Genomic DNA, 16,480 nt, shown 5'->3' with positions numbered 1-16,480 from the left:
ACAGATGAAAATTAATTGAGGGACTGTTTTGAAAAACACTAAATGAAGCTCAAGGATACAATAAAGTGTGCCAATGTAATATGGTGGTAGTGCGCGTTACAGTTCACTCAGGGAGTCCAAGTTACTGTGCAAAATGCACTTACACATGCATGTTGTAGCCTGGAGCTATGGATAGTGATGGTAGAGACTCCCACTTACTTTGAATCACATGGCTGATCAGGAATCTCTTCCACTCTTGCCACCTGCCATGTGTTGGAAGGATTTGCAGGTTGGCAATCAGCCTGGTTAGCCGTGTTATGAATTCACTTTCCTTGGCCGTCAAGTCCTGGAGTGGGACTTGAATCAGGAGCTTCTGGCTCGGAGGCAGTGATGCTACTCATAGAACTATAGAAATGTTACGGCACAGGAAGAGGCCATTCAGCCCATCGTGTTTGCATCGGCCACTGCACCACAAGACCTCCTATGCATGTATATCAGCAGCCAAAAGAAAACCATGCTGGGATTCACAGAATTCAGCATCCTGAATATCAAGTGATTGGGTCTACATGTCCAGTGGATGAGATGCATGTATGGGTGTACGCTCTGTAAACATCTGTAATTACACTACTCTGGGTGCACACTTTGGGTAATGGATTCTCATTAGCTCCAATGTAACAATTACGATATCAGCCTGGGAGTTTACAAAACATTCTAATGCGAAGTCATGCTACTAATGTTGACATTTTGTTCGTTAACTTACTGATTCCATTGAATACAGCTTTACACATTTGAAGTGCTCCAAAATCCTTTGAATATCATGGATTTCAATATCTTCTAGAACTAAGCAACATACCATTGCTATTGCACACATCTAATCACATCAGTGTAGAGTACTGAGGCTTTGAAATTAGGTACTTATGCCACAAATTTGATCTTTATTTAAATAATACCTGGCGGCCTTTTCATTACCTACATAGAACATATAACAATATCAATATAGCGCAATAAGATATAAAAAAAATAAAAGTATTCAACTTATAATTTGCTGGTGTGACATATTTTACCTATATTGCTTTAGGACTGTGAGGTTGAATCACTTATTTATGATAGTTTCAATACACCATGAAATCACTGAAGAATGCCATGTGGATAGCACAGATAGCAACCCATGGTGCTCCCTACCTCCAGGGAATCAACATAGCCTGCTTAGCGCAGCTAGAAGCAGTGCTACATGAACAAATTTCTTCCACTAAATATAGCAGATATAATGAATAAAATACTTCATTACTAACTAGCATTTATTTCATTTGTAAGAAAAACTGCACAATAATTCACACCTCTGACTGTATTCTTCCACATTTGTAAATTCAGTCAAGTACCTCACCACCATTGCTGCAAAGACCTCCAATTATTTCATTTATTTTACACAGTCTATGTCAAGATAAGGAGGTCTTGTGGTACAATGTGTATTGTCCTGTCTCTGAATCAGAAGCTCTGGGTTCAAGTCCCATTTCAGGATTTGATGGTTGAGGAAGGTGTGTTTGTAATATGACCAAATGGGTTTTTTTAGTCATTCACAGGATGTGGGCGTCGCTGGCTGGGCCAGCACTTAATGCCTATCCCTAGTTGCCCTTGAGAAGGAGGTGGTGAGCTGCCTCCTTGAACCGCTGTAGTTCATGTGGTGTAGGTACACCCAATGTGCTGTTAGGAAGGGAGTTCCAGAATTTTGACCCAGCGACAGTGAAGGAACAGCGATATATTTCCAAGTCAGGACGGTGAGTGATTGGAGGGGAACTTCCAGATGGTGGTGTTCCCATCTATCTGCTGCCCTTATCTTTCTAGGTGGTAGTGGCCAAGGGTTTGGAAGGTGTTGTCTAAAGAGCCTTGGTGAATTCCTGCATCTTGTAGATGGTACACACTGCTGCTACTGTGCATCGGTGGTGGAGGGAGTAAATGTTTGTAGATGTGGTGCCAATCAAGCGGACTGCTTTGTCCTGGATAGTGCCCAGCTTTTTCAGTGTTGTAGGAGCTGCACTCATCTAAGCAAGTGGGGAGTATTCCATCACATTCCCGACTTGTGCCTTGTAGGTGGTGGACAGGCTTTGGAGAGTCAGGAGGGGAGTTACTCATTGCAGGATTCCTAGCCTCTGACCTGATCTTGTAACCACAGTATTGATATGGCTAGTCCATTTCTGTTTCTGGTCAATGGTAACCCCGAGCATGTTGATAGTGGGGGATTCAGTGATGGTAATGCCATTGAACATCAAGGGGCGATGGTTGGGTTCTCTCTTGTTGGAGATGGTCATTACCTGACACTTGTGTGGCGCGAATGTTAGTTGTCACTTGTCATCCCAAAACTGGATATTGTCCAGGTCTTGCTGCATTTGGACATGGACTGCTTCAGTATCTGAGGAGTTGCGAATGGTGCTAAACATTGTGCAATCATCAGCGAACATCCCCACTTCTGACCTTATGATGGAAGGAAGGTCATTGATGAAGCAGCTGAAGATGGATGGGCCTAGGACACAACCCTGAGGAACTCCTGCAGTGATGTCCTGGAGCTGAGATGACTGACCTCCAACAACCACAACCATCTTCCTTTGTGCTAGGTATGACTCCAACCAATGGAGAGTTTTCCCCCTGATTCCCATTGACTCCAGTTTTGCTAGAGCTCCTTGATGCCACACTCGGTCAAATGCTGCCTTGATGTCAAGAGCAGTCACTCTCACCTCACCTCGGGAGTTCAGCTCTTTGGCCATGTTTGAACCAAGGCTGTAATGAAGTCAGGAGCTGAGTGGCCCTGGTGGAACTCAAACTGGGCATCAGTGAGCAGGTTATTGCTAAGGAAATGCCACTTGATAGCACTGTTGATGACCCTTTCCATTACTTTACTGATGATCGAGAGTAGACTGATGGGCCAGGTTGGATTTGTCCTGGACATATCTGGGTAATCTTCCACATTGCCAGGTAGATGTCAGTGTTGTAGCTGTACTGGAACAGCTTGGCTAGGGGCACGGCAAGTTCTGGAGCACAAGTCTTCAGTACGATTGCCAGAATATTGTCAGGGCCCATAGCCTTTGCAGTATCCTATGCCTTCAGGTGTTTCTTGATATCATGTGGAGTGAATCAAATTGGCTGAAGACTGGCATCTGTGATTCTAGGGACCTCCAGTGGAGGCTGCGATGGATCATCCATTCGGCACTTCTGGCTAAAGATTGTTGCGAATGCTTCAGCCTTATCTTTTGCACTGCTGTGCTGGTCTTCTCCATCATTGAGGATGAGGATATTTGTGGAGTCACCTCCTCCAGTGAGTTGTTTAATTGTCCACCACCATTCACGACTGGATGTGATAGGGCTGCAGAGCTTAGATCTGATCCGTTGGTTGTGGGATCGCTTAGCTCTTGACCATCAACTTGTAAATCGTTCCAACATATGTCAATGGTAGATGGTAAGAGTGGGTGAGATTCCTGGCCAGCCATGTGGTGAAAAGAAATCGGAGCCTCTACATTCACTATCCATAGCTCCAGGCTACAACATGCATGTAAAAGTGTATGTTACCATAGCAACTCAGACTGGTGGGAGGGAGGGGGTGGGGAACTGGTATGGATCAGATAGATGCCAACAGCATAGGGTTTGATCCCTGTTTTGGCTGGGGTACATTCAGGACCTGCCTTCTTGCCCTACTCGTGGTGGAGGTTGTGGTGCTGTGGGCCAGACCTGCCCTTTGGGCATGGAACTCAAGAGGATTTCAATTTGCATCTAGAACATAATTTAATGAAATTGTATCTTAATGTTTTGTGTTAAATCAGTTCTGTTAAAGAAAATTGTTTTACACACTTTTTCCATCCCCTATAATTCATGATGAAGGATCATGAGGACTCGAAACGTCAACTGTACTCTTCTCCGCCGATGCTGCCAGACCTGCTGAGTTTTTCCAGGTATTTTTTATTTTTTATTCATGATATAGGTTTTGATGAGTGTACAGGATGCTGGGTATTGATTATTATTGGGTCTGATCTTCATGAAAATAGAAGGATGTACATTTATATAGTGCCTGTCATAACATCAGGACATTCCAAAGTACTTTACAGCCAATGAAACACTGTGGCAATATAGGAAAGAGACAGGAAACTCCCAGAACAGCAATGCAATAATGCCCAGATAATCTGTTCTTATGTGAAGTTAATTGAGGGAGAAATAAATATTGGACAGGACGTGGGGATAAATCCACTTCAATATAGTGCCACAGAGTCTTTCACATTTACCTGAGAGGGCAGATTTGGACTTTGGTTTAAGGTCTCATCCAAAAACAACACAACAACATCAAAGCACTCCCTCAGAACTGCATTGGAGCGTCAGCCTTGATTTCTGCCCTAACATCTAAGGGTGGACTTGAACCCACAGCCTACTGAATCAGAGGCAGGAATGCTACCACCTGAGCCACAGCTGACACACAAAGTTAACTCAATGTTAAATACTAAACCTACAAGGCAGGCTTTTAGCTCTATATTTCAAATATTACTAACCTGTGGATGATATGGTAGCTCTGCAGGTAGTCCAGGGCTAATGCTAGTTCACAGATATAGAGTTTCACTGCTTCTTCATTGAAATGTACATTTTGCTGTAAATGATAGCGTAAATCTCCACCCAGCAAAAGGTCAACCACCATAAACATGTCTTCCTCATCTTGGAATGAATACCTGAAAGAAAAGACACTTCTTTTAAAACAAGAATGTGAACAGTTAGCTTAATGGAAGATGAGCTCGTAGGAGGAAAATCAAAGTAATGGCATTTATCAATATGTGAGTCACCTTCTTGCTGTCATCAGCTCAAATGAGTAAACTAGCAGTCCAAATGATTCAAACAGCTTTTGAAAGAAATCTTGTATGAATCTACTGAAGCATGGGGCCAGAATTTTCCCTGAATTGCACTAAGTGCAGTGGCAGGCGTGAAAAAAGACATTTTCCCCACCGGCTGCAATGAAGCGTTTTTGTGCTGTATCATCCACTTTCCAGCGCATCCCGCCTCATTAATAATGCACATGTGGAAAACACGCTGGGTTGCTGGCGGGCGGGCTCAGATTTGCCTGCCACGCCAAGACCTCAGCGTTTTCTTGCTCCGGGCGCCCATATTTAAAGCGCACCAGAGCGCAGCCCACTTCATGTCTACAGACCAGGACTGCTCCAAGCAACAGATGGCCCCGAACGCAAAGAAGACGGCAGCCCCCAAATTTAGTGACGACTCTCTGGGGCACCTGCTGGATGCAGTGGAATCTGCCGTGAGCTCCTCTAGACCCACTCTGGGTGACGACCAGCTACCCCCTCACCAATCCAGCATGGAAGGTTGTGGCAGCGATGGTCAGCGTCAACACCCTCCAAAGAGGGCAGCCTCCCAGTGCTGCAAGAGGGTGAATGATTTCCTCCGTTCCACCAGGGCAAGTCATTCTTCTCATCACTCACAAATCGCACACTCACAAGCCCATCACACATTCACAGGGTTCACACTACTGCCAGCTCACAAGACATCACCACTCAGTCTCTTACAAACACCCTCATCTCCCCTGCCCATCGCGTCCCCATGCCGTCCATGGCACCACTCACACTCCACACGTGCTAGGCATCCTTCTCAACTGGCCTGGCAGGCACCTTGCTTATACTCTCCCCATCTGTCTCCATGCAGGATAAGCTAACCCCTGGACACGGTTCCACCTCAGTTGCTGGAGCTGCAAAGGCAAACTCGGGAACATCAGGAAGGGATGTCGGCTGCATTCCTCAGATTGCAAAGCATGATGGAGGAGTCTGTTCGCCACAAGTCTGAGGTGATAGTGCTGGCATGGCAACGCACCAACATCAACACTGGTAGGATGGCGGCCACCAGGGAGACCTTGGTCCAGCCCTGCCCTGCAGGAGATGAATTCCACTGCTGAGGCACTTGTTGGCACTCATCAGTATCAACGCAAGAGTTGGGGCGGGGTGGGGGGGGGCGGTATCTCAAACTATAATTCCAGCTGCCCCTTTCTCTCAAGGAGACAGCCAGGGGTCAACAGGCACCCATAGGGAGAATGATCAGCAGCTTGACACACCGGGGCCATCCACCCAGGTGACTCCGGGAGTGTCTGCCCCATCCGATTCCCCTCTTCCTGTGACCCCCGCAGCTCCAGCTCTGCAGGCCGAAGAGGGTGCCACTGCCACACTGCGGTACCCTGAAAGCAGGCCTGGGCCCTCCAGGTCTTGGCTGTCCAGAACACGCCTGCCAAGGTCATCACACACAGGGCATGGCAGTCAGTAGGCTGTCGGGAGGTCACCAAGACATAGCAGCAGGGTTAGGAAGATGTAACTCTTTCGAGTTATCAACAGTCACAGATTGTAACTCTTTCGAGTACATTCACAGTTCTTGGTTTCCGGGAGTGGGACATGAACCCACAACCTTCTGATTCAAAGGTGAGGGTGCTATGAACTGAGCCACAGCTGACACCTCGTTAGGAAGACGTAGTTGCACAGCCTGGGCATGGGTGTTAATCACTTGTACATAATGCTCACTATTGTAAATCAACTCTTAAGAATGTCTCCTTGTCTATGGTTTCTTGTTATGATGAACAATGCTTGTGTCATTCAGATGTGAAATCCTAGTTCCTGCACAAGTTAAAGGCAAGTGTCTCAGTCCAGGGCCTCTTCCCTGTGTAGTGTGTAATCTTCAGCGCAAAGTGATGGTCGGCTTCACATCACTCAACACGTTAGGGATGCCTGCACCTCGATGTGGCTTGTCATTGCTGCCAGAATGTCGTGGGCAGGCATCACAGAGTTCTGTCATTCTCTCTGTGTGCTCTCAGCACCTTTGAGGTGGGGCTGGCCCCCATCTCTTCAGCATCTGTGACCGGTGATGGTGTGCTCCTGAAGGGCTCAGGTGCTGAAGGCTGACAAAGGATCAGGTGCATTTAAAGTTTCACAGCTGCATATTCATGATATGACCCTGATCACAGGGCGCAAGCAAGCTGCCCTCAGCCGGACAGGAGTCAGACATTCACAGATGCAATGTGAAGATCTATGGAGTGTTCTCACTGCATGTCATCATCATCTTCCTGGAATCTAGTGACTGTTAGGGCCTCCGCTGCATCTCCATGACATGAGCCTGAACACTGAGGGTATGTGCACTGCCATCAGCCAGACAGGTGTCAAACATTCACAGATGCAAAGTGAGGATGTCAGGACTATCCTCACTGCATCTCATCATCATCCTCCACGAATCTTGCGGCCATCAGGCCTCACAAGCACGCCTTCCTCACTTGGCCAGTGCGATGGCCTCATCGCCGTCATCCTTGCCTTCAAGGACCTCATCACCCTCACTCCTTTCGACATCCTCCTCAGCCAAGCCCTCCCCCCACTGCAGCACCAGGCTGTGTAGCGCGCAGCAAGCTACGATGATGTGCGACACCCTCTGGGGACCGTACTGGAGTGCTCCACTGGACCTGTCGAGGCACCTCATTTTCAAGATGCCAATCATGTGCTCCACAGAAGTCCAGGTTGCAGCATGAGCCTCATTATACTGTCTCTCTGCTGCAGTCTGAGACGGCCACACAGGCGTCATCAGCCACGTCTTCTGCGAGTAGCTCTTGTCCCCGAGGAGCCAACATTACGGTCTCTGTGAACCCTGGAAGATGCCAGAGATCTGAGAACTGCTAAGGATGTAGGAGTCAGGGCTGCTCCTTGGGAATCGTGCACAGGCCGCATGATGCATTTGTTGTGGTCGCAGACCAGCTGAACATTCAGCAAGTGGTAGCCATTGTGGTTGACATAGCTGACTGCTCGTTGCAAAGGAGATCTAAGCGCAACAAGAGTGCAGTCAATGGCACCCTGCACCTGTGGGCAGCCAGAGAGCACAGCAGATCACAGCGCTCTTGCTTCCTGGCTTGCCTGATCTTGGTCAAAATGCACAAAGTTCTGTGCCTCTGTGAAAGTGGCGTCTGTGACCCCCTAGACACAATTGTAGGTAGAGGTTTGCGAGATCCCACACAGGTTACCTGTAGAGCCCTAGAAGGAGCCACTGGCATAAAAATTGAGTGCCGTGGTGCCAAATCCAGCAGCGGGTGGCATATGTGACCAACCAGTTCCCTAGACATGCACAGTCTTCAGCAACACTGATTCTCAGTCATCTGCAGGAATGACAAGCATTGTCTGTTGACCCTGGGTCTAGCGAAGTGTCTATGAGTGACGACTAGCTGTGGATCTTCAGCTGTGTCCGGAGGAGGCCCGGCCATCCCTTCATCTTGAGGGTAGGGTTCCTCCCTTTGCCAAGCCAGGGCCTCCGTTGCAATCTTCTTCTTCTTCTCTGCTCTCTGTAAGCCATGAGGCATACCGCTAGATCACCAGGCTCCATGATCCTGAAGTTCTCCTCCTGCAGTACCAAAGAGAGGGAAGCATGGGTTTGCTTATGTCTCCTAAGGACCTCTCTTGGTTAAGTCCCTGGCTCCGGCTGCATCTCAAGGCCCCTTCACACATGCCAAGAGTGCTGGCCACCACTTGGATGGCCAGTGTATAGTGTGCTTCATGGTTGTCCAAAATCCCATCCCGCTTCACCCCACTCCACTTGATCGATTGACGGCAACTGGAAACATGAGGGCTACTGGTCCAAACCTTAATAAATACATTGCAAGGGGTTCTGAGCGCTTCCATCAGTGACTGTTTCTTGCTCATCTTTCACAAGGGGATTCTACAACTCGCTCAGTTAGCCAATTGGTCGGCTGCCCCCTAAAACACACAATAATTTGCAGTCTGCTCCCGAGGGGTGAAAAGTTCTGGAGCATTTGGTGGCACATTCATGCTTTTGCATTGCTTGAATGGGCAGAAATGCTTCAGAGGCCCGGCTCCAAGCATGTCAATGGAGCTGCAGCTGAGCGGTCTCAGCTGTGGAAGAATGCTCACTTTTGACAAACTTTTCCAAGTGCGTGGCTGCTTCCCTCACCCCTGCCCCCACCCCACCCCTGACATGTGCTTGTGTACTTCCATCAGTCTGTGCTGCCTTGCCCCCACCGCCGCCCCGACATCCCCCAGCCCTACCTGCACTGGAGCCCTTGCCCCAGCACAGCACTGGAAGCCAGACGGGAAACAGTGACTTGCCTGTGTATCCCTGAATGCATGGTTCCTCTTTCTTGGTGTCCTATGGGCGATCCTCACCAGCGCTGCACAAGGTTGTGTGCACTCACCTCCGGGTTCCTCTTAGAGTTTCGCTCGCCAGGTGCACGCCTTTTAAAGGCAGTCTTCAATCACGCTGTCCTGAAGTCACGCTTACGTAAGAATTAAATTTGACGTGGGGGATGATTCTAGCATGTGGCACAATAATGAGATGCAAATGCATCAAAATTAAGTACCCAACGTTGGATGGCGGGAAATGCGGCCTGCCACCGACGGTGGGGGGGGAGAGGCAATCCCGTCCTGGATTTACATCACCAGGAAACATGACTAGGGCCCCCTTGTGATATTTTCTGCTCAGGCTACCAGACAAGCAAATAGGGAGCAGAAAGTTCCGCCTATGGTTGTAGGTGTTAATGTTAAAACAAAATAACATGCATCCTTGGCCCACGCTTGCACACGCTGGAGAATGTGGATGAGATAAAATGATCATTTTTGCTGATTTATCACTGTACAGGGAAAATTTTACCGAATGGAAAATCATAGGGGTTGGGGGTGTATTCCCTGATAGTCACTGTGAGTATCTAGCTGGTGAGGCTCCTAGCCAGGAAAGTCATCTTTATATGTAGAGCCATCTCTTTCTGGGTGCCAGGAGTATAAGTTGCCTGTACCTTTGCTTGGTAATTGCAAAGCTATTAGTTAAGTATGTAAATTTAAAAAAAAATAAAAACAAGTAACTGTCAGATTCGCGTCATATTAAGAGGCATTCTTTATTTTAAACAAAATGTGCTGATCATTTTGATGCAGAAGACCTGGAAAGGCCTAAATGAGTCTGCATCTTGTTACCCTGGCACCTGAATTGCTGCCGGGCTTTACTGATCCCCTGGCAGCAAGTCACAGACGCTCCTGGAAAAACAGCTTCAACAGCCATTTTTAGCCACTCGTGCCATTTCTCAAGAGGTTTTGTAAATCTCTTACCCAGAGAATACATGCAGTCATTCCAGTCACCCCCATTTTGTACAATCATATTGCTCACAAAGGAATCACTCTGTATGTTAGTTTTTGATGAAAAAGTAGACATGATTCAATAGATTAGCAAGATTGGTTAAAAAAAAATGATAAAGGAGTTTTCAACTACTCTGCAGTGCCAGCAGGACATGTTCTACTCTGACCTCTGAGTCTGAGGTTAAGCACTTCACTCACAGGTACAATGTATCACAACTATTATCAGTGCTGGTTCCATTTAGCATCTATTATAATCTGCTTACCACCATCAAAAACTGATGAAAGGAAAAGGAAATGCTTGAACTAATTCTATATAAACTGTAGTACGATATTTTTCACATTTTCAGTTCAGCTTATACTAAAAGAGTTAATAGTTTCATAATGTCAGCAATTATCTGCCACAGAATATCACAATAACATTTATATTCAGGATATTATCACTACACCCTTTGCCTGCAAAGAGGCTTGGTACAATGTTCAAGGTATGCCCTTTTAAGCTTCAATGTATGATCACAGAAATTGATAGCAATTCTACTGTATCAACAAGTACTGCAATATGGATTTGCATACATAAGGTCACCTTTATACACAATCTGTAGCAAAATGGTAAGCATTAATTAAAAGGCAAAATAATATTCACTTACTACAAAATCATGCTTTGCAGAGTTGATAGGAAAGAAAATTGAGATGATTTGGATTTATGACAAGAATCAAAATAAAGATACTTGCAAAAAACAGAGATTATAGATCCAAGCACAGTATTTGTGCCACATAAATGGCACTGTATTACCAGAGGTGGTATAAATATTTTTATGCCTTGAGTCTATGAGTTCATTAGTCGAGTAAACTCAAATTGCATGCCTTCATATACACTTGTTAGTTGATGCTCGCTTCCAATAACGGAGAGAGACCGACATAAAAACAAACTGTTATTCTTTATTGCAACCAGGAGGCAGAGCACTAAATCCTTGCGTGCTTCCTCAACCACCTCCAGCTCTAGACTTCCAGTTGTTGTCATGGAGGTTTGTTAATTCAGTACAGACCAGGGATTGAGTTTGAAATCTTCCTGTATGTCTCAATATCATACCATATTGTGCATTTATCTACTGAATCATCAAAGTAGCTCTAATTTTTCCTGCTTATTCTGTGAAGCCTTTCTAATGTTGTGGTTATCTGGACTATGGAGGCCTCAAATAGACAAAAATAATTCAGTCAGTGTTATATAGAGGCCTGGCTTCTCACTCAGTTGGGATGATTTAAAAATAGTGGCCAGGGACCGATTCTGTGATTCCCAACCCCATTCCGGGGTTTCCAATTTTCAACAGGGCCTTTAAAGGGCACAGGCTGGTTCAGGTCAAAAACCTACGCCCTGCACTCCTGACCTGACTGCTCTATTGCAAGGATAGGTATGTCTTATTCCTCCGCAATTTTCATGGAGTTGAACAGATTTTCAATGAGTCATGATTCACGGCACTTCAGAGGAGTCATGGACCATAGTCTGCATGAGGGGACCTTTTAAAAGGTAAGTTCAAAAGCTCCTCCTCATGCCCCCATGCAAAGGTATGACACCCATCCACCCTCTATGGCCCCTCATGCCCCCATGCCAAGCTATGTCACTTCATCCTATTCACTCACTGTACACTGTATAGATGCAATTAGCCCTCGATTGACAGTAGGATATACAAGAAAAGCTTTAATAAAAGTCATTCATTGATAACTTTGCACTTCCTTAAAACAAAATTCCTTATTATTATAGGGCAATACATGTGCCAAACAGCAAGAACCTTTAAAGTTTCAATAGCTGAAACTGCAAGCACTTGAAATCTCTTAACCTCGTGTAAACAAACATTGTGCAATTGGCAGCAGAGATAAGAAAGTCAGAGCTGTTAGTCAATGAATGTTTTCCATGAGGTTTAGGTGTTCAAACAGCCTAATGGATTTCTGGGCTCTCAGCCAAGCTCATTATGTATTCTTAGCTGAGAGCGCAGACATCCATTAGAATACTAAACCACCTGAACCCCAAGGAAAACATTGCTTGATTGACAGTTCTGGATCTCTGATCTCTGCTGTCAATTTCACAAAGGACTGAATGTTCTGTGAAGTGGCAATCACCATCAGATTGCCACTCTGCTCCTATTTTTTCATACACCGCTGAAGCTCTGCATTTCTCGCCCAGACATCTGAACCGGGCCTCTTCAGAAATGTGGAGTGCACCTGTTATTGGAGTCCTTCCTCCTAGGGCAGGATCTTCGGGGGAAGCCAAGCAATGCCCCCCTTTTTGCGGCACTAGCTGCTGTATTTTGGTAAGTCTTGGTTCATTAACACACTGAAAAGCTTTGGGCCATGTAAATAGCTTCTCACCATGTTAGTGAGTGAGTGTGAGAGGGTAAGTAGGTAGCGTCCCTGCACACTGTTTAGAATTGTGCCATTTAGTCTATATTGCCTCTCCCTATCCCTTCTGCCAAAATGCAACACCTTTCACTTCTCTGTATTAAATTCCATCTGCCAGTTGTCTGACCATTCTGCTAGCCTATCTATGTCCTGTTACAGTTGGTAGGTGTCATCGTCACTATTTGCCGCAGCTCCAAGGTTACCAATATTATTGGTAAATTCTGAAAATTTTACTCATGTTCCAATATCTGAGTCATTGATATATAACCAAAAATCAGTGGTCCAAGCATTAACCCTTGGGTACCACCACTGTCTACCATCCTGTTCCACAATTTCTACAAAAGCACAAAGGGAATGTAATGCAAATAGGTTAAGCAGGATACTAAAACAATAATAAAATTCCAAAATGATACTTGCTTGCAGCATTAATTGGTGTTTTACTTAAGGAATTTTAAGTAAAGCTAATTGATGATACATTATGGCATCCACCACTTACATATAAGTTAAAGAAGGAGAATTATCTGCCCCCAATTTCAATGGGCTCTAAGTACCATCAATTTCCTATTTTACTGAATTATGATGGAAAAGTAAATTTTGAACACAATTACAGATAAGATACAATCTCCTGCTGTTTCTTTTGGTAAATTTGTTTCTGGTTTCTAAAAGCTCAGAAATCAACTTTCTGCAAAAGTTCGACTCTCACGCCAAGATTAAGCTTATGATGCAGTCACGATTGTTAATGATAAGCTCCATCTTCAGTTTGCATCACATATGGGGTATCAAATGAGCAAAATTGTGAATTCCTCACTGAAAGCTGAACTTTTGTTCAAAATGTGTCCTGCCAGTGATAATGATCCCTTGCTGATAAAATATGAATCTCTCGTGGCTTCAAAACAGTGACTTCCTCTTGGAATATTGCAACAGACTATTGCAACTTGTATGCCATCTCATAAGACTGGAATTGTGATTTCAGTAATCCTGAAAGGATTATTCAGAAATCTCTAGTAAATATAACTTTTACCAAAATCTTTGAGCGGATTTATTTTTATTCACTGACTCCAGAACAATTTAAAAGCATTTTCTTCCAGATGTCAAGTGTAAAGATCTATTCATTTAACCCTCTTACTAACTGAAATGGCATTTTGAAATTACTTGGCAAACATTCACAATCTAGATTAAGTCTTGAAGAAATACACATCAATGGGCTGCATTTTATTGGTGAGGGGGCAGGCAGGTGGCTTGCCCGCCAATACTCCCCTCACAAGGAAAGTCGACCCATTCTAACCAAGCCCACCATGCAGCCATAACCCCCCTGTGGGTGGGCTAAATGGGCTAGCAGTTGGATTCCTGCCCCTCATTGGGGAGTAAGTCTTGCCCTCAGGAGCTGCTGGTCAATCACATTGGCTCCAACCAGTCTCAGGAAGAAGGGCCACTGGATCCCAGAGGTTAAGCCTGGTATATAGGGTTGAGGGGGATGGCTTTTGGAGAGCAGGAGGTAGGAGGGAAATGGGTGGTACTATCTTTGCGGGGGTGCCCCTGATGCACAAAGAGACCCCCCACCCCGAACCCAATCGGAAAAAACAGTAAAAACTGGGAAATAAGGTTACTGGTCTGAACTGGTCTTGTATGCTTTAAAATGGAATGCCAGTTCAGACCAGTCCTCTTATTTCCCCTGCGTTTTTACTACTTTTTCATTCTGCCTTTCCTTTCCACTCTTTCAAAAGCTTTTTTGAGAAATAGCCTGCCCATTCCCGCCTGCCTGCCCGCACCAATCATATTATGGCATGGGCAGAGTATTATCTGGGTTAAGTGGCTTGTTAACAAGCTCAATTGACCCTTAATTGTTTTTGTAAACATGACGAGTGGGCTGCCAATTTTGGCACCCGCCCACCTGTCATGTTATGGGGTTGAGCTCAGGGGTGGATGGGAAGGCTGTGGGCTGGGCACCCGCCCTATTTTACATGCCCTCCTGACGAAAACACGCCTGGCAGGGGCAAATAAAATCCAGCGCAATACTTCAACAGAGATTCCCACTTATATATAAACTAACAATGAAAAACCTAGTCACTTGGTAGTACAGAACTTGAGTATTGCTGACAAAAGAGACATGTCGAAGAGACACTGCTGTGGCGCATTTGCATGTACTGGAAGCTACATATATTAATACACAGGGCCCTGTTCTTTGCAGACAGAAAGAACATGTACACACATTGTGCCAGTTTCAGCTAAATATAATAACTGACAGCCATTCGCTGACTCATTCCTCAGGGCTACGCCTTGATCAATCAGTGTCAAAGTCAAGCTACCTGGTGTAAATTTCAAACAATGCTTGGCAGTCAACTGTCAGTCACCATCACTGTTGCATACTCCATGGCAAACCAATCAGCACTCTTTTCTCATATAATATAAATTGTTGTTTTCCCCTTATATTGGTATTCTTGCAAAGTGTCTTCATGAGTGCCAGACGAAAAGCTTCAACATGTTTCTTTTTGAAGAAATGAAAAAACTGTTCAAGAAATAGCCAACTGCTAAAAATAAGGACAATATTTGTTATTTTGCTTTATTGAAGAGATTTAAATATCATTGTTAGCTAAGGTAGGATTGGGGTGCAAAAGAATTATTTTAATCACCTTTTGCTAATGAATTTCATTCATGTACAATGTAACTGAGATATTAGGTTTTATCAATGTTTTATAATGGTAAATTATGTCAGGCTAATTTTTTGTGATTTGCATAATTTACCAGTTTTAATTTAGCTGTTGATTTCGAAGATTCATTTTTCCAAAAGAAGCAAACAAAACCAAAATTTAGGGGGGGTTTTTTGGTGCAGATTAATCACTCACCTAAGAGAAATCTTTGTGAAGTGTAACAAGGCAATCGGTGTAATTCCCTACTCTAACTAAGCAAAGTGATTTCACATTTGTGAGCTTCTTAACAGCTTAAAAATGTGAAGGTGAGCTGAAAGCAAGAGCACGCCAGATTGCATTCTACAACAGCTCGGATACTTTCCTTATCTGTGGACCAAATAGCAGCAGCTTTTTTGCCCAACATTATATCTACTCTGTGTCTTACTCCCATAAAAAACTGAGTCATAGAAAATCACAAAAAACCAAATTGCTTATCAGGACAGTGTTGCAGGACTCTCCTGGGAAGCTAACCTAGATTTGTGTTTGAGCAGTATTTGCTAAAAGCAATTGTGGAACTTATGTCCAGAATTTAAATTTGTGATATGAAAGAGGAACACGATTTTAAACTAACAGCCCAATTATACCTTATTTCAACGAAATGTATAAACTGAATTATTTGCACTAAAGGTAACAACAGGACAAAATGCAGTGATGGGACCAGGCAACACAAAAATTATGCCTTATTAATAAGTTATATTAATAATTATTAATAAAGAAATTACACATTATAGACAATACCCAACATTTTAGAAAATATTGTAGCTCACCTTTGGAGTATTGATGGATTATTATTATTATTTTTCAGGGAATAAAATGGAAATTTGGGAACGTGTAATAGAACTGCTTAGGAAGTGGAAGCAGGCACAACTCCAAAAGTGTTCAATACACTCCTGTGTCTGCTCTTTCCAGTCTCTTATCACCAAGACACTGATCTTGACTTTAACTTGACAATCAACAATGCAATTGATGCTGATTTACCATGAGACAGCTGAAACTGCCTTTTTAACCTCTGTGATTCGTTTTGTTAGTTAACCCTATCTATTAATTAGTTCCATGCTCACTGTTTATATCTTGGTGTAGCTAATTATGATTCTGAAATTCTGAAGTTCCTGAACAATTGCTAGTGTTTGTCTTTCACAATCTGGCATGAGAGATTTAATTCATCATCTTGTCATATCCTAATTGAATTGAAGGTTGCTCAGGTAAATGCTGATATAATCCAAACTGGTTGATATAAACCAATTTAGCAAGTGAAATCTAGGTATCATTCACTGCTAAGCACAAGCTGGGTGG

At 44.4% G+C, this 16,480-nt stretch overlaps 1 protein-coding gene across 1 annotated transcript in view; it reads right to left on the bottom strand.

Moving 5' to 3' along the window:
• The window catches only part of LOC144677927 (serine/threonine-protein kinase 32B-like), a 368,461-nt gene that overhangs the window by 175,254 nt on the left and 176,727 nt on the right, over positions 1-16,480 (bottom strand). The window contains exon 4 of the mRNA XM_078537920.1: positions 4,506-4,679. Within this exon, the coding sequence (XP_078394046.1) occupies positions 4,506-4,679 (174 nt within the window). The remainder of the gene's footprint in view (positions 1-4,505; positions 4,680-16,480) is intronic.

Source organism: Cetorhinus maximus, chromosome 1, assembly GCF_964194155.1.
Source record: "Cetorhinus maximus chromosome 1, sCetMax3.hap1.1, whole genome shotgun sequence".
Taxonomy (NCBI): domain Eukaryota; kingdom Metazoa; phylum Chordata; class Chondrichthyes; order Lamniformes; family Cetorhinidae; genus Cetorhinus; species Cetorhinus maximus.
This window is presented reverse-complemented; position numbering and strand designations above follow the sequence as displayed.